Genomic DNA, 27,678 nt, shown 5'->3' on the forward strand with positions numbered 1-27,678 from the left:
TCGCAGTTATGGCCTCTGGTCAGTGAAGATAATGGTTGAATAAAATGGGATCAGAAACATGCAAGAGACTGGCACCATGAAAAGTACAAGGCTCATTATTCTCTGAGATGAGTTGAAGGAGGTGAGGAGGGATGCTGGGATGTGTGTATTCATGGGTTCATAGACAGAGGAAGGGGAGAGGGACAAGCTTCATGAAAAGTTAGAGGTGAGATGGTTTGTTGAGAATGAGGGAAAGGAGTCTTATTTGGGGTTGAGCTGAGTAACAAAGCCAATAAGGCTGTTGCAGGACCAGGCAAAGGGGAGGCCAAGACTTCTCTACAAGGTTGGAGCTGGTGTGTTCTCTGTAGATTAAGTGTCTAACCTTCTTCTGAAATCTGTCCAGTGTGTTATATTTCCCATTTGTTGTAGACATGGGATTGTTCAGTGTGGCTTAGGTCTATAACTACTTTTACCTGTAAACTATGAAGTCATCCTATTTGCTGTGATTAACATAATATCTTGGAATCTAAAGAAGGAACACTCATCTGGATGGTGAAAAATGTATTGCATGCATACCTACATGATCTGTGTTCCTCAGTAATTCCAGATAAAATAATACAAGATTGAGAGAAAACTCTTATTTCATTGTTTTCAGAATGAAAATATCCACATATCTTTCATTAAAAATTAAAATATGTTTATTTGAGAAATTGTGAACATGACAAGCTTTGGACTTCAAAATTCAGTCTTCAGCTTGATAGAGTCTGATAACACAGTCACCTTTCACTTAAGTGTTGCTTCCTTACTAAATGTCTGAGAGTGACCCACCAAGAGCGTGGTTTCTTCCACCAACCATAACAGATACACGTACACACACACACACACACACACACACACACACACACACACTTGGATGCATGCATGCACAGAGGGAGGGAGGGAAGGAGGAAGAGAGAGAGAGAGAGAGAGAGAGAGAGAGAGAGAGATTGAGAGTTTGAGATTTCATTTTTACAAGGAATAGTCACATCTTTGTGAAATATGACTCTCAGTCCTAGCATGGTACCAAGTGAAGTATTCAGAATGAAGGAAGGGTTGGTTGAGAAAGATTTGAATGCCGTTTCTTTGGAGGGTAATACAGTATTGAACTCATGCAAAACAAAGTGTTCCCATTTGCTCTTTGTACATCTGTGCTGCAGGCAGAACAGAGACTAGTACATGCTCTGCCCTTGAGAACATGCTACTGTTATGTGAATGTGAGCACACTATCTTTCTAAGGCAGTCATACACCCACCCCCTTTTTTCTTATACCCCCACCCCTTTTTTCCTGGTAAGTATCACTAAAGGCGGCTGTAGTTTCCATTGTGAATCTATAGCCTTCTGTGGAGGAAGAATCTGTTATTACAACAGTCCAAGAATCACTGTAGCACAAGACATCCTATCTCTAAATTCCCTGTGCTAGCTATAGTCCATGAGTTACTTTCTTGTTTTGTTAATAATAAATATATTTGAAACCACCTATGCTTCAACTGTTTTCTCAGCTAAGGACTTAAGCAAATCCTTATAGACTGTGGAGTTCATGAAGCGGGGATAGGAGTCTCTGTGCATTAGAGTGTAGATCTGCAGTTGAGCGTCATCGAATATGTGTTGGGATGGATCCACCATGTTTCTGTTGATAACTTCTCGTACTCGGGAGTCCAAGCTGACCTGTGGAGAGAAGCAGCAATTATTTCTGGTTGTAAATTCATCCAAATTCCCAGAATCATTTTGTCATTCAAAAGGCCCCAAAGCAAACAAAGTGTTCTAACAGTCTGAACCCTGTCTGTCTGCACTGCACAGACACGGGTGAAGGAAAGGGGACTCCCTTGGAAGGCCTGGGAACCCTAACTGTCTGCACTGCGAGAGACACAGGTGAAGGAAAGGGGACTCCCTTGGAAGGCCTGGGAACCCTAACTGTCTGCACTGCGAGAGACACAGGTGAATGAAAGGGGATTCCCTTGGAAGGCCTGGGAAGCAGATCGCTGGTCCGAGGCCAGCGAACTCAGCAGGCCATACACAGGTCAGCTTACTATTTCTCTCAGGAAGGAATGTTAGCTCCTTAGAAAACCACACAGCTTTGCTTTTTTAAATGAGTGTAGGATGGCCTGTGAAGATAGAAGGCAGCATACACAGACTCATCCCTGCTAATGAAGACAAAACCCTGGGCACTGCACGCTTCTGCCCGACTAGAAACTGGGTGTAGGTTTCTGATGCCAGTCCAGGTTTAATAGGAAGCTGTCTGTAAAGTGGAGTGCTCAAATCACAGGGTCTGAGAGCCAGTGGCATCCAGGTTTTTATCCCAGCTGTCCCTGCTGTGAAAGACACCCGAAAAAAAAATTTGCTCAAGATAGGGGGATAATTTCATTTATATGGCACTGTGCTTTAGATGGGAGAAATCTGACTCAGCATGTGAGCAGCCCTGGGTTCACCCTGAGAACCGCAAAACAAAGGAAACCCAGTGTCTGCTGGATGGGCCTGAATGCTATTGAGCATGAGACCATGAAAGGTAGCATGATCCCTGGTTGAGCTAAGACTAGAAGCCCTGGAGACCCGGAAGGGACCGTAGGAGCTTCGCCTGCTCCCACGCCCCAGGTCCCTGTCACTAGCCGCAGCCTTTCATAGATTTGTGGCCCTCAGTCATGTAAGAGCAATGCCCCGAGCCCCTCCACATGTAAGGAATGTGACCTGTGGTCACATAGGTTCAAGACAGATCTCCATGCTAGTGGGGTACATAGAGGCTTGGAGGGCATAGCCAGTAAGCTTTCCTTCCCAGACATTCCTCCCTGCAAAAGGTATTTACTCACGCCCACCCTGAGAAGGGTGGCATGGAAACACCATGGCAATAAATGATTTGAAACCACAGACTATCTCTTTTCATCGGGATCTGCCTTGGGGAGCCATGGAGAAGGCCTTTGCCTACAGAGCCACTCTTTAATCTCTTGTAGAAGGCCTCTCTCCCAGCCATGACAGCCACCAAGCCCAAGACCGTTAAGCCAAGGACTCTCCCTGAGGGACCAGCCAGCCAGAGCTCCCCCTTCTCCACCCTCGCTGCCCCAAGCTAGATCTAACCCCCTGCCCAGATTCTGTTCGCAGCTCTTCCTTGATTTCCAGTGCTCCCTGTGTGCCCAAGAGCCTGAGAACCCCACGGCCCCAGTCTCTTCTTAGGCCTGGGTACATCCGAACCAGCTGTACTGTGCCTTAGACTCTGCTTTCCCACCCCTGGAGTGGTGTCCTCTGGCTTCCTTATGGCCGGCCCAACACCTGCCGGAGATGACATGGGGTAAGCACAGTCAAACTCCCACATTCATCCTCGCCGGAGCTCTATGACAGAGTGGACACAGGACCCACCAACCCTACAACTTGACCCACCAACCCTACAATTGAGTGGACAGAGCCCAGGACTGTGCAAAAAGCACTTGGCCAAACACACCGGCAGTTTAGCAATGGCTCTAATGAGACACACACCTCTTTAGGAGAGAGAATAGAAATATAATCTTCATATATTATCCTTGCTTTCTCCTCAATAGTGCTTTTATTAGCTTCCCTTTTCAGTTCTTCACAGGCCATCCAGAAGAGCATGTTTTCTTCACTGAATTCTGTTCGAAGAAATTCCCGGAATGCATTTCTTCCGGCTGGAGTGACCATCAGGTTATCAAAAGACTGGGCCCAGGCACAGACTTCTTCCAGAGTAGGCGTGGGGCTGAGCAGTTGTCAAACGAAAAGGAAAAAAGCAAAGATGTTACTAGTGCTGATCCAGCTTTTGTCACATAGCTTTCCATCTCTGATATAAAACACTCAAACGTTTGGCCCTTTGGGAAGGGAGAGCACCGGTTTTTACGTCCTTGAGCCTTTGTCAAAACACAAGATAGATGCCTGTAAATGGCTTTGCTGCTAATGGCGCTGCTGGTGTTAAAGGCATGAGGCACCACAGTCACCACACTGATTTTTTGACCAACCTTATGGCCATACTTTGTTTATATCTGGGCACATCTGACAATACTCCCCCCCCCCCCCCCCCCCCCGAGACAGGGTTTCTCTCTGTACAGCCCTGGCTGTCCTGGAACTCACTCTGTAGACCAGGCTGGCCTCGAATTCAGAAATCTGCCTGCCTCTGCCTCCCAAGTGCTGGGATTAAAGGCATGTGCCACCACTGCACGGCTCATGACAATATCTTTAAACTGCAGAAATGAAAAAAAAAAATCCTGTAACCACTTGACAAAACCTTCTAAATTATTCTTGACAGAGCTAAGTCACACTTCACACAGCTCTACCAGAATATGTAATGTCCACTAAATATTCCTCAAGGTTCATGTAACATTTGCAAGAGAGAAAATAATATACATGATATAAATCCAAGTCATGAGGGATGGTGACGAAATGATAAGCTAGGAATGTGTCCTTGGCTAGAACATCATTCATGAAGGGAAGCCACTCATCCTGAGACAAGACTTGACCTTGGGCTTACCTACCGTCTTTGATTTTGTTTTAACTGTACTGAGATCAGAAAAAGCCTAAACAATAGTGACCCTAATATTTTGTCTTTTCACAGTTCCATATGTGTATGTTTCCCTGAAGAATATATTATGTAGCTTTAAAGGTTTTTTTGCCTTTTTTTTTTTTTTTGTTATAAAACGACCAATCCATTGTCCTCTGTGACTTGCTTTTCCCTCCTCATTAAGTCTCTGAGATTTACCTGCTCTGTGAGTAGGACTCCAGTCTCACTCTCTGCTTTTGTACAGATTTTGGTATCGCTGGTAACGGGAGCCTCTTAGATATCATATGGACGAGGAACAATATACTTCTGAACTGCTTTGTGGAAGTGGTCTGTAAAATCTTACAGGTACAATGCTGATTCTGAATACAATGTTAACTGGTTGAATTGTGTCACCTAAAAGCAGTCTAAACACCAAGAGTATAACCTTTTTTAGAAATAGTTCTTTGGGCTGGAGAGATGGCTTAGTGTTTAAGAGCACTGACTTCTCTTCCAGAAGACCTGGGTTTGATTCCCAGTATCTACATGGTGGTTTATAACCATCCATAACTCCACTTCAAGAGGATCCAACACCCTCTCTGGCCTGCTGGAGCACCAGGCACTCATGTGGTGCACAAACATGCAGGCAAAACATCTATCTGTTTATCTAAAAATAAATTATTAAAAATAAAAAAAAAGAAATGGGTTGACGACACTCTGGATCTTGGATTTTTGGCCTTGGAACTGTGATATAAAATTTTTGTGATGTTTTAGGGTACCCATGTTTGGATAGTTTTTAATGATAATGAATTTAGAAAGTTAGTGTAGAACAGAGGGTCGTGGCAGACTCTGGTCAGACGGTCTGAGTTAAGAGTGAGGAACATTATTTCTCCAATGCCATAGTAGTCCTGATAAAGCACAAGTCACAATCTAAAAAGGGGACTCTTCTAGGTGAGCAGAGCTTGCCAAGGCTTTGCTCCTTCCCTCTTGCCTGCTGTTCCTGGGAAGAGGATAGTCAGCAGAAGGCAGCACTGATACTCACAGTTTGGAGGCTGTGGACCAAGTACTTAATCCCTCTTAAATACTGAGAAGCAATGCTGTTGTGTTTTATAAAACAGCTTTGAGGAGGGAACACCTCAGTGGGGGCCCTGACAAGGTATTCCCCTCACCAATCAAGCCATGTGACAGGCCTCGTACAAAAGGAAGTTTACTGGGGGGAGGGCACCAGGAAGCAGAGCAGGGAACTGGAAAAGGGTAGAGGCAAAGGAAGGGGCACAGAGAAGGACAGAAAGAGATAAGAGAGAGAGAGAGAGAGAGAGAGAGAGAGAGAGAGAGAGAGAGAGAGAGAGCAAGAGAGATCTTATACCTGTGCAAACCAGGCTCACAACTGGCTGTTGTTAGGTAACTGCTGGGTGGAGTATAGAGAAACTGCTTACAAATGTAATGTTATGTTTGCTAAAAAAATTACAACAAATAGGGTCACATGTGGTGAATGCAACTAAGTATGAGTAACTAATATTTCAGCCTATAACATCAAGTGCATGTCAGTGCATGGTACCTGGTACCTGAGCAGATGGACAGCAAGTACAACCAAGTGTATGAATACCTAGTACCTGAGTAGATCTTCAGTCAGAGAAAAGACTATTATAAGCCTGGGGCTATGACTCCATGGAGAAGCACCTGCTTAGCCTTGTGAGCATCTGCATCAAGAAGCAGGTATTTTATCACTTTCTGTTTATTAATTGGATGTGACTTAGAACAAAGCCAGGCCAAACTGCACTGGACACGAGAGCCCTGTTACAAGTGTCTTGCTTCCCTTGACTGGCTTAGCTACAAAAACTATTAACCCTGCTTTACACACACACACAAAATGAAGATAGAATATGGCCATTATTAATCAAAGGCGGAAGGTTGAGATATAGCTTTTTGCACCTTATTCGTGGCACAGAATACAGTGCCCTGGGGTCTGTGAGATACCTGCTACTTCTGAGAAAGTCATATACTATGGGAAGTGGGAAGGGGGTGTTGCTGTATCTCCCAGACTTTGAAAACCTGGGCAAATACACATAAGGGAAAGATGGAAGGAAATTTACATAACCTGGATGGGCTATTATTCTATCTGCAAAACTAAACCAATTAACATATAAAACTGTTTGAACAAAACTATTTGGATATTTGTTAATGTGTACAGTTATGAAGGTATAATATCAAGAACAGGAATAAAGGAGCTAGAGAGATAACTCCTTATTTAGTAGCACTAGCTAAATTTGCACACTAGAGATTGATTCCAAGCACGCACGTGGTGGCTCACAACTTTCTGTAATTCTAGTATCAGAGAACCCAAAATCCCGTTTTAGTATCCACAGGCATCAGGCATGCACATAGTATACATACATACATTCATACATACATACACACATACATACATACAAGCAAAACACTCATATACATAAAATAAGTATTTAAAAAAGAACAAGATAAGGAATAGATGCAAGAATAGTTAAAGGAAGATAAATCAATAGAAGATTTGATAAGAGAAATATAATAGTCAAGGGAAGAAACAGAAAAATACAAGCAATACAAAGCTGGGTTGTCCAAGATATAAGATACAATTTGTTAGACACATGAAACTCAAGAAGAACGAAGACCAAAGTGTGGACACTTCTTGGAATTGGGAACAAAACACCCATGGAAAGAGTTACAGAGATAAAGTTTGGAGCTGTGAAGAAAGGATGGACCATCTAAAGACTGCCATATCCAGGGATCCATCCCATAATCAGCTTCCAAACGCTGACACCATTGCATACACTAGCAAGATTTTGCTGAAAGGACCCAGATATAGCTGTCTCTTGTGAGACAATGCCGGGGCCTAGCAAACACATAAGTGGATGCTCACAGTCAGCTATTGGATGGATCACAGGGCCCCCAATGGAGGAGCTAGAGAAAGTACCCAAGGAGCTAAAGGGAACTGCAACCCCATAGGTGGATCATTATTATGAACTAACCAGTACCCCAGAGCTCTTGTCTCTAGCTGCATTTGTATCAAAAGATGGCCTAGTAGGCCATCACTGGAAAGAGAGGCCCATTGGACTTGCCAACTTTATATGCCCCAGTACAGGGGAATGCCAGGGCCAAGGGGTGGGGGTGGGTGGGTGGGGGACTGGGGGGGGGAGTGTATTGGGGACTTTTTGGATAGCATTGGAAATGTAATTGAGGAAATTACCTAATTAAAAAAAAAAAAGAAAAAAAAAGCTGGGTTGTCAGGAGGGGTCAACTTCTATTTGTGTTTCACTATTGGAACTGAAGAGTGGGTTGACTTTTTTTCCCTGTTATGAAATAAATGAAAAGGAATTCTGCATGGGAAATTCAAAGCCATACTGAGATCTGATGTTACTAAATGGTAGTTATGGGGAAATACCTGTGTTCTGTTGAAACTTACAATGCCAAAAGCAAAGGGGGAGATGCTGGCATCTCTGTCAGTACTGTGAGCTAATAAAATGCAAGAGTTCACCTTTCTTCACATGCTGGAATGTCTGTTCTGATTTCATGGGAAGCTCTTTGGGTTCTCTGGTCTTCTTGGTTTCTGACAGTGAGGCTGTAAGAAACAAGACAATTAATTATGTCTAAGATGTTTGAAGGAACATATTTTCTAAATGAGTATTTTAAAAGGCAATTCTAGATACTTAGACAGAATTGCATTTTTCAACAATGTGATTGATCCCAAATGTTATTTTAAAGAAAACCATAAGTGGGCTGGAGAGACGGCTAAGTGTTTAGAACACTTTTTGCAGAGTCCAGGTTCAGTTCCCAGTCCCACATGGAGGCGATGTTCCCGGGGATTGGATACCTTCTGTCTTTTGTGGACACCAGTCACACATGTGATATAGTAACATATATGCAGGCAGAAAACACACATAAATATAAAAATAAATTTTTATTACTAATAAAGAAAACAAGCCAGGGGTGGTGACACACACCTTTAAGACCAGCATTCGGAAGGCAGAGGCAGGAAGTAGGGGGCTGGTGAGAGGGTAAAAGGTCCCACTGCCAAAATGCTAAAATGCTCTACACCCATAGCTGTGAGGCAGACGATTTCTTCCTACTATCTGAGGAACTCTCAGTCTGTTTTCCTGCGCAGCTGGACCAGTACACACTCCTTCTGAAATGTCTTGGATCCTTTCTCAACAGTTGTTAGCTTGGTGGGTATGAAATGCCGCGTGATTTAGATTTGCATTTTACTACTGACTGATGGTGCTGAGCCTCTTTCCATATTACTAGTTGTCACACATTTTCTCTAAAGACCTGTGTTTTTCAATTCCTTGACATTTAAATATCAGTTTATCTTTTACTCTCAAGATGTATGGCTTTATGTATTTTAAAGATTTTATTTTTATGTCCATGGGTGTTTTGCCTGTATTTGTGTCCATGTCCCACATGCAAGCCTGCTTGGTGTCTGCAGAGGTCAGAAGTGGGTATTGGGTAGATCCCTTGGAATTGATGTTACAGGTGCTTGTGAGCTGCTATGTGAATGCTGGGTCTGAGCCCAAGTCCTCTGAAAGCCAGTGCTCTTAACTGTGGTAGCTTTATATTTTTATTAGATATGAGCTCCAATGATAGTTATTTTCATGGATTTTATATTCTTCTTCTTTACTATCATTTTAATAATGGATCTTTGGGACTCGAGGTGTTTTTGCAGCATCTAAACATAAAGAAGATTGTCTCTCTTCCAACTTCTAGGCTCTGTCTTTATGCTTCCACTTAGCTGATGCCCGTAACAGTGGCAAACAGTGGGAGGAACTGTGATGTCCTTGTCTTACTCTTTTTTTTTTTTTTTTTTTAAAGATTTGTTTATTTATTATATGGTACACTGTAGCTGTTTTCAGATACCCCAGAAGAGGGCAGCAGATCTTTTTACTGATGGTTGTGAGCCATCATATAGTTGCTGGGATTTGAACTCAAGACCTTCAGAAGAGCCGTCGGTTCTCTTAACTGCTGAGCCATCTCTCCAGCCCCCCTTGTCTTACTCTTGCCTTTAGCAGGTACATTTCAGCATTCCAACAACAAACCTAGTGCTTCATGCATGCTGAGCGCATGCTTTGCCACTGAACAGCCCCATCAACCTCTAAAAATACATTCTTATTATTCATGATTAAGGCTTTTGTTTTGGAATGGTATTCTGGTCATTTTCCTATGCGTCTCCTTAACACTTTATTTTATAAAAAGTCTTTCAGTCTGCTTTTTAGCAATCAGCTTTTTAAGCTTTTGCTGGGGTGGGGAGTAGAAGGAGGGAGGGAGGAAGGAGAGAGAGAGAGAGAGAGAGAGAGAGAGAGAGAGAGAGAAAGAAATCTATTTTCCTGTAAAGGCAAAATCATTAAAAATTTAGGAATCCTTTTGACTTATTTTTTTTATATTAAGGCTAAGGCATTTCAATAAATAATGGTTTTTAAAAATGAAACAAAACAACAACAACAAAAAAAATCCTTGAGAGGCACTGGAGTTGCATCCTGTCTGGGAGAGTATTTATCCTGACTTCCCGGTTCTTTGTAAGTAGAACACATGAGTGCACAGTGGGTCTGAAAGAGCAAAGAAAAAAGGGAAGTATGACTCTGACACAAGGCTACAAAGAGAATTAGAAGCTATACTGTGAACTGAATCATGCAAAATTTACACAAACTTTGACATTTTCCCATCTTATTTTGCTAAAGCAGAAATAGTTTAAATGGGATGGTGCACTCCAGAGACATAGGGATATTTCGTGGTTCACTTGGTTAACAGGGTCTGCTGTGGCTGTTACTCCAGTGGAGGGCGAAGAACACAAGCCAGCAATGCTTGGCTTTACCTTAGCAGTGCAGTATAAGACTCAGACCCTCCGACTTACAGTAAAAAAATTAAAGTTTATCATTTTTATTAGCATATTGTAATTACATGTACTGACCTTTCACTCATGCATGTAATGTATGCTGATTACATTCACCCATTACCCTGCCTTGTCCTCTTCTTGCTCACACTGATCCCCTTCATCTTTCTAACCAGTCCGTCCACTCATATGCCCCTATGGCCCAGCGAGTTAGTGTTCTTTTTTTTTTTTTAGGCTACATAGAGTTTTTTTTTTTTGATTTTTAATATTTTTATTACATATTTTCCTCAATTACATTTCCAATGCTATCCCAAAAGTCCCCCATAGCGCCCCCCACTTCCCTACCCACCCATTCCCATTCTTTTGGCCCTGGCATTCCCCTATATTGGGGCATATAAAGTTTGCAAGTCCAATGGGCCTCTCTTTCCATTGATGGCCGACTAGGCCATCTTTCGATACATATGCAGCTAGAGACAAGAGCTCCGGGGTTCTGGTTAGTACATCATGTTGTTCCAACAATAGGGTTGAAGATCCCTTTAGCTCCTTGGGTACTTTCTCTAGCTTCTCCATTGGGAGCCCTGTGATACATCCAATAGCTGACTGTGAACATCCACTCCTGTGTTTGCTAGGCCCCGGCATCGTCTCACAAGAGACAGCTATATTTGGGTCCTTTCAGCAAAATCTTGCTAGTGTATGCAATGGTGTCAGCGTTTAGAAGCTGATTATGGGACGGATCCCTGGATACAGCAGTCTCTAAATGGTCCATCCTTTCATCACAGCTACGAACTTTGTCTCTGTAACTCCTTCCCTGGGTGTTTTGTTCCCAATTCTAAGAAGGTGCACAGTGTCCATACTTTGGTCTTCATTCTTCTTGAGTTTCATGTGTTTATCAAATTGTATCTTATATCTTGGGTATCCTAAGTTTTGGGCTAATATCCACTTATCAATGAATACATATTGTGTGAGTTCTTTTGTGATTGTGTTACTTCACTCAAGATGATGCCCTCCAGGTCCATCCATTTGGCTAGGAATTTCATAAATTCATTCTTTTTAATAGCTGAGTAGTACTCCATTGTGTAAATGTACCATAATTTCTGTATCCATTCCTCTGTTGAGGGGCATCTGGGTTCTTTCCAGCTTCTGGCTATTATAAATAGGGCTGCTATGAACATAGTGGAGCATGTGTCCTTTTTACCGGTTGGGACATCTTCTGGATATATGCCCAGGAGAGGTATTGCTGGATCCTCCGGTAGTACTATGTCCAATTTTCTGAGGAACCGCCAGACTGATTTCCAGAGTGGTTGTACAAGCTTGCAATCCCACCAACAATGGAGGAGTGTTCCTCTTTCTCCACATCCTCGCCAGCATCTGCTGTCACCTGAATTTTTGATCTTAGCCATTCTGACTGGTGTGAGGTGGAATCTCAGGGTTGTTTTGATTTGCATTTCCCTGATGATTAAGGATGTTGAACATTTTTTCAGGTGTTTCTCTGCCATTCGGTATTCCTCAGGTGAGAATTCTTTGTTCAGTTCTGAGCCCCATTTTTTAATGGGGTTATTTGACTTTCTGGAGTCCACCTTCTTGAGTTCTTTATATATATTGGATATTAGTCCCTTATCTGATTTAGGATAGGTGAAGATCCTTTCCCAATCTGTTGGTGGTTTTTTTGTCTTATTGATGGTGTCTTTAGCCTTGCAGAAGCTTTGTAGTTTCATGAGGTCCCACTTGTCAATTCTCGATCTTACAGCACAAGCCATTACTGTTCTATTCAGGAATTTTTCCCCTGTGCCCATATCTTCAAGGCTTTTCCCCACTTTCTCCTCTATAAGTTTCAGTGTCTCTGGTTTTATGTGAAGTTCCTTGATCCACTTAGACTTGACCTTAGTACAAGGAGATAGGAATGGATCAATTCGCATTCTTCTACATGTTAAAAACCAGTTGTGCCAGCACCATTTGTTGAAAATGCTGTCTTTCTTCCACTGGATGTTTTTAGCTCCCTTGTCGAAGATCAAGTGACCATAGGTGTGTGGGTTCATTTCTGGGTCTTCAATTCTATTCCATTGGTCTATTTGTCTGTCACTATACCAGTACCATGCAGTTTTTATCACAATTGCTCTGTAGTAGAGCTTTAGGTCCGGCATGGTGATTCCACCAGAGGTTCTTTTATCCTTGAGAAGAGTTTTTGCTATCCTAGGTTTTTTGTTATTCCAGATGAATTTGCAGATTGCACTTTCTAATTCGTTGAAGAATTGAGTTGGAATTTTGATGGGGATTGCATTGAATCTGTAGATTGCTTTTGGCAAGATAGCCATTTTTACAATGTTGATCCTGCCAATCCATGAGCATGGGAGATCTTTCCATCTTCTGAGATCTTCTAGAATTTCTTTCTTCAGAGTCTTGAAGTTTTTATTATACAGATCTTTCACTGCCTTAGTTAGAGTCACGCCAAGATATTTTATATTATTTGTGACTATTGAGAAGGGTGTTGTTTCCCTAATTTCTTTCTCAGCCTGTTTATTCTTTGTGTAGAGAAAGGCCATTGATTTGTTTGAGTTAATTTTATATCCAGCTACTTCACCGAAGCTGTTTGTCAGGCTTAGGAGTTCTCTGGTGGAATTTTTAGGGTCACTTATATATACTATCATATCATCTGCAAAAAGTGATATTTTGACTTCATCTTTTCCAATTTGTATCCCTTTGATCTCCTTTTCTTGTCGAATTGCTGTGGCTAGGACTTCAAGTACAATGTTGAGTAGGTATGGAGAAAGTGGACAGCCTTGTCTAGTCCCTGATTTTAGAGGGATTGCTTCAAGCTTCTGACCATTTACTTTGATGTTGGCTACTGGTTTGCTGCAGATTGCTTTTATCATGTTTAGGTATGGGCCTTGAAATCCTGATCTTTCCAAGACTTTTATCATGAATGGGTGTTGGATCTTGTCAAATGCTTTTTTCCGCATCTAACGAGATGACCATGTGGTTTTTGTCTTTGAGTTTGTTTATATACTGGATTACGTTGATGGATTTCCGTATATTGAACCATCCCTGCATCCCTGGGATGAAACCTACTTGGTCAGGATGGATGATTGTTTTGATGTGTTCTTGGATTCGGTTAGCAAGAACTTTATTGAGGATTTTTGCATCAATATTCATAAGGGATATTGGTCTGAAGTTTTCTATCTTTGTTGGGTCTTTTTGTGGTTTAGGTATCAGAGTAATTGTGGCTTCATAGAATGAGTTGGGTAGAGTACCTTCTGTTTCTATTTTGTGGAATAGTTTGTGAAGAACTGGGATTAGATCTTCTTTGAAGGTCTGATAGAACTCTGCACTAAACCCATCTGGTCCTGGGCTTTTTTTAGTTGGGAGACTATTAATGACTGCTTCTATTTCTTTGGGGGATATAGGGCTGTTTAGATCATTAACCTGATCTTGATTCAACTTTGGTACCTGGTATCTGTCTAGGAACTTCTCCATTTCATCCAGGTTCTCCAGTTTTGTTGAGTATAGCCTTTGGTAGAAGGATCTGATGGTGTTTTGGATGTCTTCAGGATCTGTTGTTATGTCTCCTTTTTCATTTCTGATTTTGTTAATTAGGATGCTTTCCCTGTGCCCTCTAGTGAGTCTGGCTAAGTGTTTATCTATCTTGTTGATTTTCTCAAAGAACCAGCTCCTTGATTGGTTGATTCTTTGAATAGTTCTTCTTGTTTCCACTTGGTTGATTTCGCCCCTGAGTTTGATTATTTCCTGCTGTCTACTCCTCTTGGGTGAATTTGCTTCCTTTTGTTCTAGTGCTTTTAGGTATGTTGTCAAGCTGCTAATGTGTGCTCTCTCTAGTTTCCTTTTGGAGGCACTCAGAGCTATGAGTTTTCCTCTTAGAAATGCTTTCATTGCGTCCCATAAGTTTGGGTATGTTGTGGCTTCATTTTCATTGAACTCTAAAAAGTCCTTAATTTCTTTCTTTATTCCTTCCTTGACCAAGGTATCATTGAGAAGAGTGTTGTTCAGTTTCCACGTGAAGGTTGGCTTTCTATTATTTATTTTGTTATTGAAGATCAGCCTTAGTCCATGGTGATCTGATAGGATGCATGGGACAATTTCAATATTTTTGTATCTGTTGAGGCCTGTTTTGTGACCAATTATGTGGTCAATTTTGGAGAAGGTACCATGAGGTGCTGAGAAGAAGGTATATCCTTTTGTTTTAGGATAGAATGTTCTGTAGATATCTGCCAGATCCATTTGATTCATAATTTCTCTTAGTTTCTCTGTGTCCCTTTTTAGTTTCTGTTTCCATGATCTGTCCAATGGTGAAAGTGGTGTGTTGTAGTCTCCCACTATTATTGTATGAGGTGCAATGTGTGCTTTGAGATTTACTAAAGTTTCTTTAATGAATGTGGCTGCCTTTGTATTTGGAGCATAGATATTCAGGATTGATAGTTCCTCTTGGAGGATTTTACCTTTGATGAGTATGAAGTGTCCCTCCCTGTCTTTTTTAATGACTTTGGGTTGGAAGTCAATCTTATCAGATATTAGAATGGCTACTCCAGCTTGTTTCTTCATGCCATTTGCTTGGAAAATTGTTTTCCAGCCTTTCATTCTGAGGTAGTGTCTATCCTTTTCTCTGAGATGAGTTTCCTGTAAGCAGCAAAATGTTGGGTCTTGTTTGTGTAGCCAGTTTGTTAGTCTATGTCTTTTTATCGGGGAGTTGAGTCCATTGATATTAAGAGATATTAAGGAAAAGTAATTGTTGTTTCCTGTTATTTTTATTGTTAAAGTTGGCATTTTGTTCTTGTGGCTGTCTTCTTTTAGGTTTGTTGAGGGATTACCTTCTTGTTGTTTCTAGGGCGTGGTTCCTGTCCTTGTATTGTTTTTTTTCTGTTATTATCCTTTGAAGGGCTGGATTCGTGGAGAGATAATGTGTGAATTTGGTTTTGTCGTGGAATACTTTGGTTTCTCCATCTATGTTAATTGAGAGTTTGGCTGGGTATAGTAGCCTGGGCTGGAATTTGTGTTCTTTTAGTGTCTGTATAACATCCGTCCAGGATCTTCTGGCTTTCATAGTCTCTGGTGGAAAATCTGGTGTAATTCTGATAGGCTTGCCTTTATATGTTACTTGGCCTTTTTCTCTTACTGCTTTTAGTATTATATCTTTATTTAGAGCATTTGTTGTTCTGATTATTATGTGTCGGGAGGTATTTCTTTTCTGGTCCAGTCTATTTGGAGTTCTGTAGGCTTCTTGTATGTTCATGGGCATCTCTTTCTTTAGATTTGGGAAGTTTTCTTCTATAATTTTGTTGAAGATGTTTGCTGGTCCTTTGAGTTGAAAATCTTCATTCTCATCCACTCCTATTATCCATAGGTTTGGTCTTCTCATTGTGTCCTGTATTTCTTAGATGTTTTGAGTTAGGATCTTTTTGCATTTTACATTTTCCTTGATTGTTGTGCCGATGTTCTCTATGGAATCTTCTGCACCTGAGATTCTCTCTTCCATCTCTTGTATTCTGTTGCTGATGCTCGTATCTATGGTTCCAGATTTCTTTCCTAGGGTTTCTATCTCCAGTGTTGCCTCATTTTGGGTTTTCTTTATTGTGTCTACTTCCCTTTTTAGGTCTAGTATGGTTTTGTTCATTTCCATCATCTGTTTGGATGTGTTTTCCTGTTTTTCATTAAGGACTTCTACCTGTTTGATTATGTTATCCTGTTTTTCTTTAAGGATTTGTAACTCTTTAGCAGTGTTCTCCTGCAATTCTTTAAGGGATTTTTGTGCTTCCTTTTTAGTGTCTTCTGCCTGTTTAGCAGTGTTCTCCTGTATTTCTTTAAGTGTGTTATTAAAGTCCTTCTTGAAGTCCTCTACCATCATCAGGAGATATGCTTTTAGATCCGTGTCTAGCTTTTCCGGTGTGTTGGGGTGCCCTGGACTGGGCGAAGTGGGGGTGCTGGGTTCTGATGATGGTGAGTGGTCTTGGTTTCTGTTAGTAAGATTATTAGGTTTACCTTTCGCCATCTGGTAATCTCTGGGGTTAGTTGTTATCGTTGTCACTGTTTAAAGATTGGAGCAGAAGCTGTGTTCCACTCACCAGCAGTCTCTAAATCCTGCGGCGGGGGTCGTGGGTAGCTGGCGGGTGTCAGGCAACCCTGCGCTCCAGCTACCCCGGCGCTGATCCGGCCGGATGAGGCCTGTGGCCCTACTCAGGCCGGTTTCTGCTTCCCTAACTAATGCAGTCTCAGGTCCTGCGCGCAATTGGATTGGAGCAGAAGCTGTGCTCCACTCACCAGAAGTCTTAAGATCCTGTGGCGGGTGTTGTGGGTAGCTGGCGAGTGTCAGCCGACCCTGCGCCCCAGCTGCCCCGGTGCTTTTCTGACCGGAAGAGGCTTGTGGCCCTATGTAGGCCGGATTTCTCTCTCCCCAACCAGAGCAGTCTCAGGTCCCGCGTGATTGGACTGGAGCAGAAGCTGTGTTCCACTCACCAGCAGTCCCAAAATCCTGCGGCGGGGGTCGTGGGTAGCTGGCGGGTGTCAGGCAACCCTGCGCTCCAGCTACCCCGGCGCTGATCAGGCCGGATGAGGCCTGTGGCCCTACTCAGGCCGGTTTCTGCTTCCCTAACTAATGCAGTCTCAGGTCCCGCGCGCAATTGGATTGGAGCAGAAGCTGTGCTCCACTCTCCAGAAGTCTTAAGATCCTGTGGCGGGTGTTGTGGGTAGCTGGCGAGTGTCAGCCGACCCTGCGCCCCAGCTGCCCCGGTGCTTTTCTCGAGTTAGAGTTCTTACTTGAACGTAGGTGAAGTGCTATTTACAGAAGCAATTCACCAGCGGCTAAAGCATTTATATTTTAGAGATTAAAAATCAGAGTGCTTCCCTTTTTATTAGAGAACTGGAAATCTGAGAAAAATGTCACTGGGGCTTAGAAAACTCGTGTTAGTTCTCTTTCTAGAAAATCTGCTCTAGTATGTATACCAACATAGACATCTCTTAAGAGAATACTAAGAAAAAAGTCAAGGAAAATTACGTTGTTTTCCACTGTTGTGAAAAAAAAACACATTATATTTTGGAATAATTATGAATCCATTCATTATTGGGAAAAATTAATCCTAACCCATATAGATTTTGTTGTCCACTCCTACTCTCTACCTCAGAAAGAACCACCAAGCTTAATTTGCTTGTCATTCCTGCTGAGCGTGCCGAGCGTGCCGAGCGTGCCAGTTCTGTGTGCACCTATGCATTTGGATGTTATCTAAGTGTTATTTTACAATGTTCATTGTTCTGCAATTGCTTCCCTACATGTAGTACATGAATTGAAATGACAAAGGCATGAAGCCACCAAGAGGCATGGATCCACTGACTTCCTGTTTATAAACTAGGGAACTACGTTGCATTTTTCTCATGGAGACTAAGGCCATGTCAAACCCTCACAGACACATTCTTTGTGCATGCACCTCACTGTTTATTAGGTGGGTTTCTAGACCCATGTTTAGAAGAGTGTATATTCAACTTGCCTTTTTGTTTTTTTTAGACAGGGTTTCTCTGTAGTCATGGCTGTCCTGGAACTCTGCATGTAGACCAGACTAGCCTTGAATTCACAGAGATTCACCTGCCTCTGCCTCTCTAGGTGCTAGTAGTAGAGGCATGTGCCACCATGTCAGGCTTGAACTTATTTTAATCTTGTTGGGAGGAGCATATATATAGATTATCTTTTCTGCATCATTTTATTGGCTTGTTTTTCATTTGGTGATTATTTTATGTCCTGAAACTCTTTATATATTCTGGATGTGAATTCTTTATTAACGACATTGTAATTATCTTGTTTAAGTATGTTTTACCTTTTTTTCTTTTACTGCTTATCTCTGTATGTGTATGTCTGTGCAAGTGCCAAGAGGATAAAACCAAGTGGCATTTCTCAGGAGCTACCTACCTTGTTTGTTTTTTATTTTTATTATTATTTTTTTTTGACACACTCATTGGTTGAAGCTTGGTTGGCTGGCCAGCCAGCCAGTGAGCCTTAAAGAACTGTCTGCCACAATATCCTCAGATGCTGTGACACAAATCTGGCATTATAGCTACCACGCCAAATTTAGGATTATTTTCATTTCTTCTTCTTCCTCTTCTTCTTCCTCCTCCTCCTTTTAAATGTTTTTCTAAATCTTTTTTCTAAAGCATATTTCAATTTATTTATATTTTTTTATTTTATGTGTATTGGTGTTTTGCCTGCATGTGTGTCTGTATAAGGGTAATTTCCTGGCTTCTCCCTGCAACTGGAGTTACAGAGATTTCTGAGCTGCCATGGAGGTGCTGGGAATCGAACCTAGGACCATTGGAAGAACAGCCATCTCTCTAGCCCCAGGGATTTCTTTTCATTATAGCTATTGTTTTTATTTTCAAAAAATAACTCTTTTCTATTGTAGAAGCCAAAGGGGCAAGGACACCACAAGAAAACCCACAGAATCAACTAATCTGGGCCAATAGGAGCTCACAGAATCTGAACCTACAGTCGGGGAGCCTGTGAAAGAAAATTAAAATTCAAGGGGTCCATGACTCATGTGGCTTGCTAGTTAGGAGGGCTTTTTGGGCCTAGAGCAAAGAACAAAGGCTGTTGCTGTTAAGTCATTCCAGGAACTGGCTAGCCATAAAGATAGGGAAGACATACCAGGACATCCGGACTGGCCTTTCTGACATGCGTTAAATATTAACCAGATGCTCTGCTGTTACCTCCATCTCCACGTACAGTTTGCTGATGTTTAAACTGTCCAATTGTGTGAAGCTGCGCCAATTCTTCCCCTACCCCTACTCTTTTCCTATATAAACCGCTAACTTTTGAGCCTCGTGGTTGACACCTCTGTCTCCTGCGTGAGATACGTGTAGGCCCGGAGGTCTGTCATTAAACTACCTCATGTGTTTGCATCAAGACGGTCTCTTGTAGTTCTTTGGGTGCGTACTATCTCGTGACTCGGGTGGGGGTATCTCCACGGAGGTCTTTCACCTGCATGGGACGGACCTAGGCCCTCTGCACATATGTTATGGCTGTGTAGCTTGGCCTTCTTGTAGGACTCAGTGGAGCAGGGGCTGTCTCTGACTCTTTGGCTTGCTTTTGGGACTCTTGTCCTCTTGCTGGGTCATCTTATTTAGTGTGATATGCCATGATTGTTTGATATCCGTGGGAGGGCTGCCCTTTTCTGAACAGAAGTGGAGGTGAGGGCCGGAGAGGACTAGAAGGAAAGGAGGAAAAGAGCTGCAGTTTGGATATAATATGAGGGAGAGAGAGAGAGAGAGAGAGAGAGAGAGAGAGAGAGAGAGAGAGACAGAGAGAGAGTTTTTTTCAGTATCAAAGTGTTGCATTTTCTTCTCGGCCTTTAAACCACTTGGAATTTATCTTGAGTCTTATGTTATTTGGTTTCCGAGCTGAGGAGTTGAGAGGCTGGAGACTTGGCTCCGTGGTTCAGAGCACAGCTGCTCTTCCAGAGGACTTGGGTTTAATTGCCAGCAACCACACAGCAGTTCACACCTGTCTGTAGCTCCAATTCCAGAGATCTGGAACCTTCAGATATACATGCAGGCAAAACACAAATGCTCATAAAATAAAAAATAAATAAGAAGAGGACTTGATATGTTGCCCAAGGCTAGCCTCTGTCTCTTGAATTCAGGGGCTCAGTCAAACCTCCTGCCTCAGCCTTCCAAGTAGCTGGGATAATAATTTTATACACCCTGTCTAGCCTTGCTTTTCATTTCAAGGTAGATTTGTATATAATACACATATAATGAATATACATATATATCTTCTATATTTGGATACCAGTGGGTGAAGGCTCTTATTCCGGAACCTTAGTTTGATCCCTGGAAGTGTGGAAGTGTGGAAGAAGAGAATCAACACCAGAGGTTTTTCTCTGACTTCTACACATGGGCTCTGCCACACAAGCCCACATGTACACATCACATGTGAGCAACGCAACCTACATACAGTAAGGATCATGATAGACTTGAAATTTCTAAGTGATACCAAGTTTGGCTGGCACTAAGCCTAACCTTACACTTAAGCCTCTGTGTCTCTCACATACATCCTTCTGGATTTCTCTTTACTAAGCAAAGTGGACTATATATTTTCAAAATTTCTGTCTCTATTTTAAGTACATAGTTTGTCATTTATCTTTATCAAAAAACAAAATTAGCAACATGAAAGCAAAAGCTGATAAAAATCCAGGCTTCAAAGCCCTTATTTTAAAGATCCATCTTCAATCCTCCACAAAGACATTAGATAAAATAAGGCCTTTTTAGCCATCTATGCAGTGTTTCTACCCAAATGTTAACATATGCTCGTAACTGTTTTACATGTTCTCTAGTTGTTAATCTATGCTAGCCTTGTTTGAAGTGTTGATAACTTTCTCAACAATTCGATGTAGCCATTTGCTACATATATATGTATTGATGTCTTTCGCAGGCACCCAGTAGCTGTTTAAAACATATTTTCAGGCCAAACATGGCACATGCTTGTAATTCTAATATGTGGGGAATAAAGACTTAGTGTGGGGGAATCTGTATCAGGAGTTCAATGTCCTCTTTGACCACAAACAAAAGTTCTAAGGGCAGCCTAGGCTACAAACAAGCCAAATCAAACCCCACTTGCTAGATGTATCATAACACGCTGTACTCAAAGGCCCCCTCCCAATCAGCACCTTAGTCAAAAGCCCCCAACTTTACCAAGAACAGCTGCAGCAGCAGCACCAGCAAAAGCAGCAGGCATTGGAGCCCCGGCCACCCTGCTGGCTTGGGACAGAGCCCTGGGTCTCACTTCCGCCGCACATCTGCCGCATCCGCATTTCCGGCTGCTCAGATCCCACAGGCTGCAAAAGAAAAGACTAGTTAGACCCGAATGTAGTGCTCTTGTGTCTTAAACCCAGGGCTTCATCTGTTTGGCTCACAGAGAAGACACAGCGTGAGAACACCCAGTACATTTGCGGAAACTGGTGAAAAGTGCTTGGACTCTGATGATACTTTATTCAGCAGAGTTAATGGAACAGAGTGTGAAGTTCCAGGAACAAAATGGAGAACAGGCTTGCCTTTAGGTAGTTTACTAAGGGAGAAAATGAGGATACAAAGGTCACTGCTAAGTTATGACCACAGAAGCGTTTCCCAGGCTTCAGGATCTCTCTGGACTGAACACAGCAGAGAAGTTACAAGGAACAGTACAACCACACTGCCCAGGAGTCTGAGCATAGAGATGGATGGATATAATCTATGCCAAAATGATCAGCCACAGCCACACTAAACAGGTCCCCTCAAGAACTCTCGGAGGAGGTGGTGGTATGTGACTCAGGTCTACAGCCAGATCCATGCATCCTATTAGCTTATTCCGTAGGTATGTGGTGTTTGATAAAAACCCTACCTTTCTTCCATCAGAGTAGCACTAAGAACACTGTTTACTATGTAGCAATTGCTTAGTGTTTCCCAGGAAGCCAGACCTAGAGCCAGCCTGGGCCTGGCTAGTCCTTGGAGAGACCCGTCCAAAGCTATCTAAAAGATTTATGACGTTCAGCCTGGGCTTTGTTGTTGAAGATTAGAAGTGCAAGTGACACGTGGGCATGCAAGCAGCACAAAAAAGGAGAAATGCGCTTTTGATAACTATCATTCCATTCTTTTCTTTTCTTTTCTTTTTTTTTTTTTTTGAGGGGGGGGGTTCGAGACAGGGTTTCTCTGTGTATCTCTGGCTGTCCTGGAACTCATTCTGTAGACCAGGCTGGCCTCGAACTCAGAAATCTGCCTGCCTCTGCCTCCCAAGTGCTGGGATTAAAGGCGTGGGCTACCACCACCCGGCCTATCATTCCATTCTTTTTTTTTTAATATATATATATTTTTTTAACAATTTATTTTATTAATATATGTAAGTACACTGTAGCTGTCTTCAGACACTCCAGAAGAGGGAGTCAGATCTTGTTGCGGATGGTTGTGAGCCACCATGTGGTTGCTGGGATTTGAACTCTGGATCTTCAGAAGAGCAGTCGGGTGCTCTTACCCACTGAGCCATCTCACCAGCCCCCTATCATTCCATTCTTGATGACACTACTTGAAAGCTAACACATACACACACACACACACACACACACCTTAAATAGGACTTTAGAATTAAGTACTAGATTTGTTTATTCCTTTGAGTGTGATATCCTATGTGCAATTGGATTCATTCATTCATTCATTCATAAATAAGGTCTTGCTATTTATGTGCTGGCCTGTGCTTCTCCTGCTTAAGCCTTATTTATGAAGAATGGCATCTGGGTTTCTTTTAAATAGCTTAGCATGTAAGCTTTAGGATAGCAAAAGAGAACTAGCAAACAGCTTCCTGACCCTTTATATTCACAACACCCAGATGCTGCTCCATAATACCTTAGGCTGGACTAAGCAGGTCAAGGTTCGCAGCCTGTGTAGCCTTCTGTGTCAAAAGGAAGAGGCAGAGATATTTGCCAAATTCTCTGTCATGTTCTATGGGCACCATGAGAGATGGTTTCAAGACAGAAAGATTCTCAAATGTCCCCAGGATAAAAACACCACACATCAGGATCTCAACTCTTTTGTGTTGCAAAAGAAACACAGACCCACAATGGTTTATTTTACTTCAGGACACTGAGGCATAAGGATAAGTCAGCACAATTCCCAAAGATGTTTAGAGTCCAACATCTCCAGGCAGCCATGTTCTAAAAGATTTGATACAACTTTTGGACACAATGGGGAGGATCCACCTTTCTGTGGGATGCTTGGCAGGTTTTCAGCATAGGCTAAAGCAGTGGAGGACATGGCTAAAGTAAAAATTAATGTTGATATGGTTTTATCTTAAGTAGTCTTTCCATATTTATTTTCCTGTAAATCAAGAAAAAATATTGGTGGGTGGCCCTGGATGCCTCAGTTAAGGACCATCATTTAAGCAGTCGGCTTAATCACCCATAGACTAATACTAGCAATTTTGAAGACATTGCTTGAAGAACTCCTAGGAAGCAATCACAGCTTGTTGCTCCTTCTCCTGAAGGGCCAGCTCCAGTCAGAACTGTTTCGAACAGTTGGTACTGGACTGTTTGAAACCACATACCCCAACAAATTCTATCAGGATCTGAGTCCATTTTGAGTCAGTTCAGAGGGAAACATGCCCCTGGTGGCCAAAGGGACTACTGTGACTGGTGCAAAGGGGACAGTGTTATGATTGATAGAAAAACAGACTTCCATGTGCATGAAAAATTTGATGTGACTGGTGCACATTGTCTCTTCAGCGGGTTTTTACCCCTTCAGTTCAGCTCAGCAAGTGATCCAGAGGAAACCTTCCTTTGCTGTCTCCCCTGTGGTAACAAAAAGTCAGTCTCTTCTTGCCTACTTTTGGGAAACTGAGGCTGAGCTAACAAAGTAAGGAAGGCAGCAGGGGCAGCAGAAACAGTGGAAGAATGGTATGTGAGGCAGAGACACAGGAATACCACCCTGACAAGCAGCAAATGTGGATCTGAGCAATTACAGGCTGAGCCAGTGAACTCAAGTGCTGACTGCACTGACTACTTCAACATGGAGAGAGCTGCAAAACCAGCTGCAGACTGAAGCAGAAGCAGCAAAGTGTGGCAACTATAGCAGTAGCCATAGCAACAGGAGGCAGTTAAACATTGTAAAACAGCAATATGAATAAGAACATGAAGAAGAGGAGGGAGATAAGAGAGAAGAAAAGAGGAGACTGAAGGATAGAAGGCTATAAAAAGCCAGAGAAGAAAAACTACAGGCTGTGGCAGTTAGACAAGTTCAAGACATCTGTCAAGCTTTTGGAACCAAGGGTCCCGACACCCCAGGCCTGGGTACTGTAATACTAACAGCTGAAGAATCTTGAGGTGCCCATGTGATATAAAGCTGGAGGGAGTTGCTTACTGCTGTTTCTGCCTGTCTGTCGCACTGTCTGCTGTCAAACATGGAAAGGTACAAACACTACCTAAGCCTAGTACATGAAGAGTTCCCTTCACTACCCCTGATCTCTAGGTCCACAAAAGGACTCTAGCCAGTTGTTTGTGACCATTAACTCATTTTTAAAAAGCGTAATTGCTTCCTAGAACGGAGAAGGATTGTTACACACTATGTTCAAGAATGGTGGTTTTTGCTTGCTTTTTAAGGGAGAGTCATTTCAGCCAGTGTGAGGACTGAAGTTATTTCCTGGTACAGTGTGGAGGAGATCTTGTTGATTTAGTTCAGAGTAACCATGGAGAAGATGGAGTAGGTGATGGCCCAGCCTTGGTGGATGAAGCTGGATGCAATGAGCACCAACAGCAAGGAGAGGAGAATCTCAGGGAAGATCTTTGCTTGGACACCTTTAACAGAGACCAGATTTTCCAGATTACTGAAGGCTGTAAGGGAGATGAAAGGGCCAGACCCCATATACTTGGTATAGGCCAACTTGGCAACTATGTACCTACATCCTGTATGTGGTGGTTTGAATAAATATGCTCCCTCCATAGACTCATGTGTTTGAATGCTTGGCCCATAGGGAGTGGCACTATTAGGAGGTGTGGCCTTGTTGGAGGAAGTATGCCACTGAGGGGGCGGGGCTTTGAGGTTTCCTATGCAAAAACTATACCCAATATGGAACACAGTCTCCTACTGCCTGTGGATCAAGATCTAGAACTCTCAGCTCCAGCAGCACCATGTCTGCCTGCAAGCTGCCATGATTCCTGCCGTGACCGCTGGAACTGTAAGCCAGCCCCAGTGAAATAGTGAATTTTCTTTTGTAAAAGTTGCCTTGGTTATGGTGTCTCTTCATGGCAGTAAATCCCAAACTACGCCATTTTCAAAGAGTATCATGGGCAGGAGGCAGGAAGAAGTTATCAGCACTGAACACCATCACGGTTTACCATGAGTCCGTGGTATAGTCTCATGACTATAGCAGAGAAAGAGACACCTGAGGGTTTCCAGGCCCTCATACTTTACTTTATATCCACAACACAGGAACAACCTAATTTATGAAGTACCAATTCATGAAAAAAAACAAACCACTTTTATGTATAATCTTAGTTTTCTTTGCACAGCTCTTGCACATTTTTATAGACTTGCTCCTGAACGATTTTCAGACAACATTGCTGCTGCTGTAAGCCATTTGTGCTCCACCTATTACCTCTCTGTTTTTTCTTATTAGTTTTTGGAGTTTAAGAAATTTAATCATAATGAAATGCTTTAACTGATTGTACTGGCTAGTTTTGTGTCAACTTGACACAGCTGGAGTTATCATAGAGAAAGGAGCTTCAGTTGGAGAAGTCCCTCCATGAGATCCAACTGTAAGGCATTTTCTCAATTAATGATCAAGGGGGAAAGGCCCCTTGTGGGTGGGACCATCTCTGGGCTGGTAGTCTTGGTTCTATAAGAGAGCAGGCTGAGCAAGCCAGGGGAAGCAAGCCAGTAAGGAACATCCCTCCATGGCCTCTGCATCAGCTCCTGCTTCCTGACCTGCTTGAGTTCCAGTCCTGACTTCCTTGGTGATGAACAGCAGTATGGAAGTGTAAGCTGAATAAACCCTTTCCTCCCCAACCTGCTTCTTGGTCATGATGTTTGTGCAGGAATAGTACCTGACTAAGACACTGATCTAATGGCTTTAGAAGTCCTTCTAGACACCGATCTAATGGCTTTAGAAGTCCTTCTAGACTCTGATCTAATGGCTTTAGAAGACACTGATCTAATGGCTTTAGAAGACACTGATCTAATGGCTTTAGAAGTCCTTCTAGACACCGATCTAATGGCTTTAGAAGTCCTTCTAGACTCTGATCTAATGGCTTTAGAAGACACTGATCTAATGGCTTTAGAAGACACTGATCTAGTGGCTTCAGAAGTCCTTCTAGACACTGATCTAATGGCTTTAGAAGACACTGATCTAATGGCTTTAGAAGACACTGATCTAATGGCTTCAGAAGTCCTTCTAGACACTGATCTAATGGCTTTAGAAGACACTGATCTAATGGCTTTAGAAGACACTGATCTAATGGCTTCAGAAGTCCTGCTAGACACTGATCTAATGGCTTTAGAAGACACTGATCTAATGGCTTTAGAAGACACTGATCTAATGGCTTTAGAAGTCCTTCTAGACACTGATCTAATGGCTTTAGAAGACACTGATCTAATGGCTTTAGAAGACACTGATCTAATGGCTTTAGAAGTCCCTCTAGAGACTCTCATTTACCACATGATTATACCGCTTGTCTCTCCTCATCCTTTCAAAGGTATGAATATCTGTCTCACTTTACTCAATAAGAAATATAGAAAATACCAGAAGGTATAAATACTTGCTGCACCTTTGATTTCTTCATAATATATATTCATATAAATATAAATATACATATAAAATACATTATATATATTTTCCAGATGACCCTTTCCACATTGTATTAAGGTGTGTCTCTGTACTTTCAGTTGTTGATTCTGTGCGAGCAGAGAGCTAAGTACTGGCAGAATTTTGGTATTATCATTTCTATGGCCCATAGAAAATACAGGTTTTCTATTTTGTAAATAGTTGTCCTTCCTTACCTGCCTAAAGATAATCTAGAGATGAATCAGAGGTTGTCGTGATGCTGATTGGTTATAGTAACTGACATTCATAACTAGAGCAGGAAGTTGAGGGTGAACATGGAAAGGAATAGACGGAGCCTGGAGCAGAGAAGGGTATGCAGCTAGCCACATGGTAGGTTGTGGGCTAGATAGTGGGCTTAAGTTTAAACAGTAGTCAGGAGACTACACCAGCAAAAGGTCTAAGCTTTAAACTTATTTAGCAGCATCTGTGTTTTTTTATACTGCAGGTGGGTCTAATAAAGACCTATGAGATGTGTGTGTATGTGTGTATGCTTCATCATGGTTATTTTTGTCAATTTGAAGTACAGCTAGACATATCCAGGAAGAGAGATTAATTATTAATAGTTAATCTCTCTTCCTGTATGTCTTATCTCTCTTATTAATAATCTTATGTTAATAATATAATAATATCTTATTAATAATCTCTCTTATTAATAATTAATCCCTCTTCCTGGATATGTCTAGCTTTACATCAAGTTGACAGAAATAAACAGGATGAAGTGGGGGGAGGGAGCATGGGATAGGGAGTTTCTGGAGGGAAAACTGGGAAAGCAGATTACATTTGAAATGTAAATAAAATATCCAATAAAAAAAATAACCAGGATGCTGAGGCTCTCTCTGAGCTTGCAGTACTATATAAAGCAGTAATACAATGCTGTAGATTTTTGCTCTATTTCCAATACTGCCTGGTGATTACACTCACTTGTACCTCTATGAGGTTAGTTTTCCTTTATTTTATTTTTATTTATTATTGTTATTGGTTTATTGGTAGTGGATTTTTTGAGACAGG

The 27,678-nt window shown here is 42.1% G+C and overlaps 1 protein-coding gene across 3 annotated transcripts in view; it reads right to left on the reverse strand.

Moving 5' to 3' along the window:
• Positions 1–632: 632 nt before the first annotated feature.
• Rgs20 (regulator of G protein signaling 20) overlaps positions 633–27,678 on the reverse strand; it is a 154,671-nt gene continuing 127,625 nt past the window's right edge. The window contains exons 3-6 of one of the 3 annotated variants that reach the window (XM_021165499.3): positions 21,024–21,166; positions 7,998–8,081; positions 3,481–3,715; positions 633–1,683 (exon numbers count right to left, since the gene is read on the reverse strand). In XM_021165499.3, coding sequence (XP_021021158.2) covers positions 1,495–1,683; positions 3,481–3,715; positions 7,998–8,081; positions 21,024–21,166 — 651 coding nt within the window. In that variant the 3' untranslated portion in view covers positions 633–1,494. The remainder of the gene's footprint in view (positions 1,684–3,480; positions 3,716–7,997; positions 8,082–21,023; positions 21,167–27,678) is intronic. The other 2 variants (XM_085835444.1, XM_085835443.1) reach the window with 2 other exon arrangements.

This window comes from Mus caroli, unplaced genomic scaffold, assembly GCF_978045245.1.
Source record: "Mus caroli unplaced genomic scaffold, Mus_caroli_1 scaffold_1, whole genome shotgun sequence".
Lineage (NCBI taxonomy): Eukaryota > Metazoa > Chordata > Mammalia > Rodentia > Muridae > Mus > Mus caroli.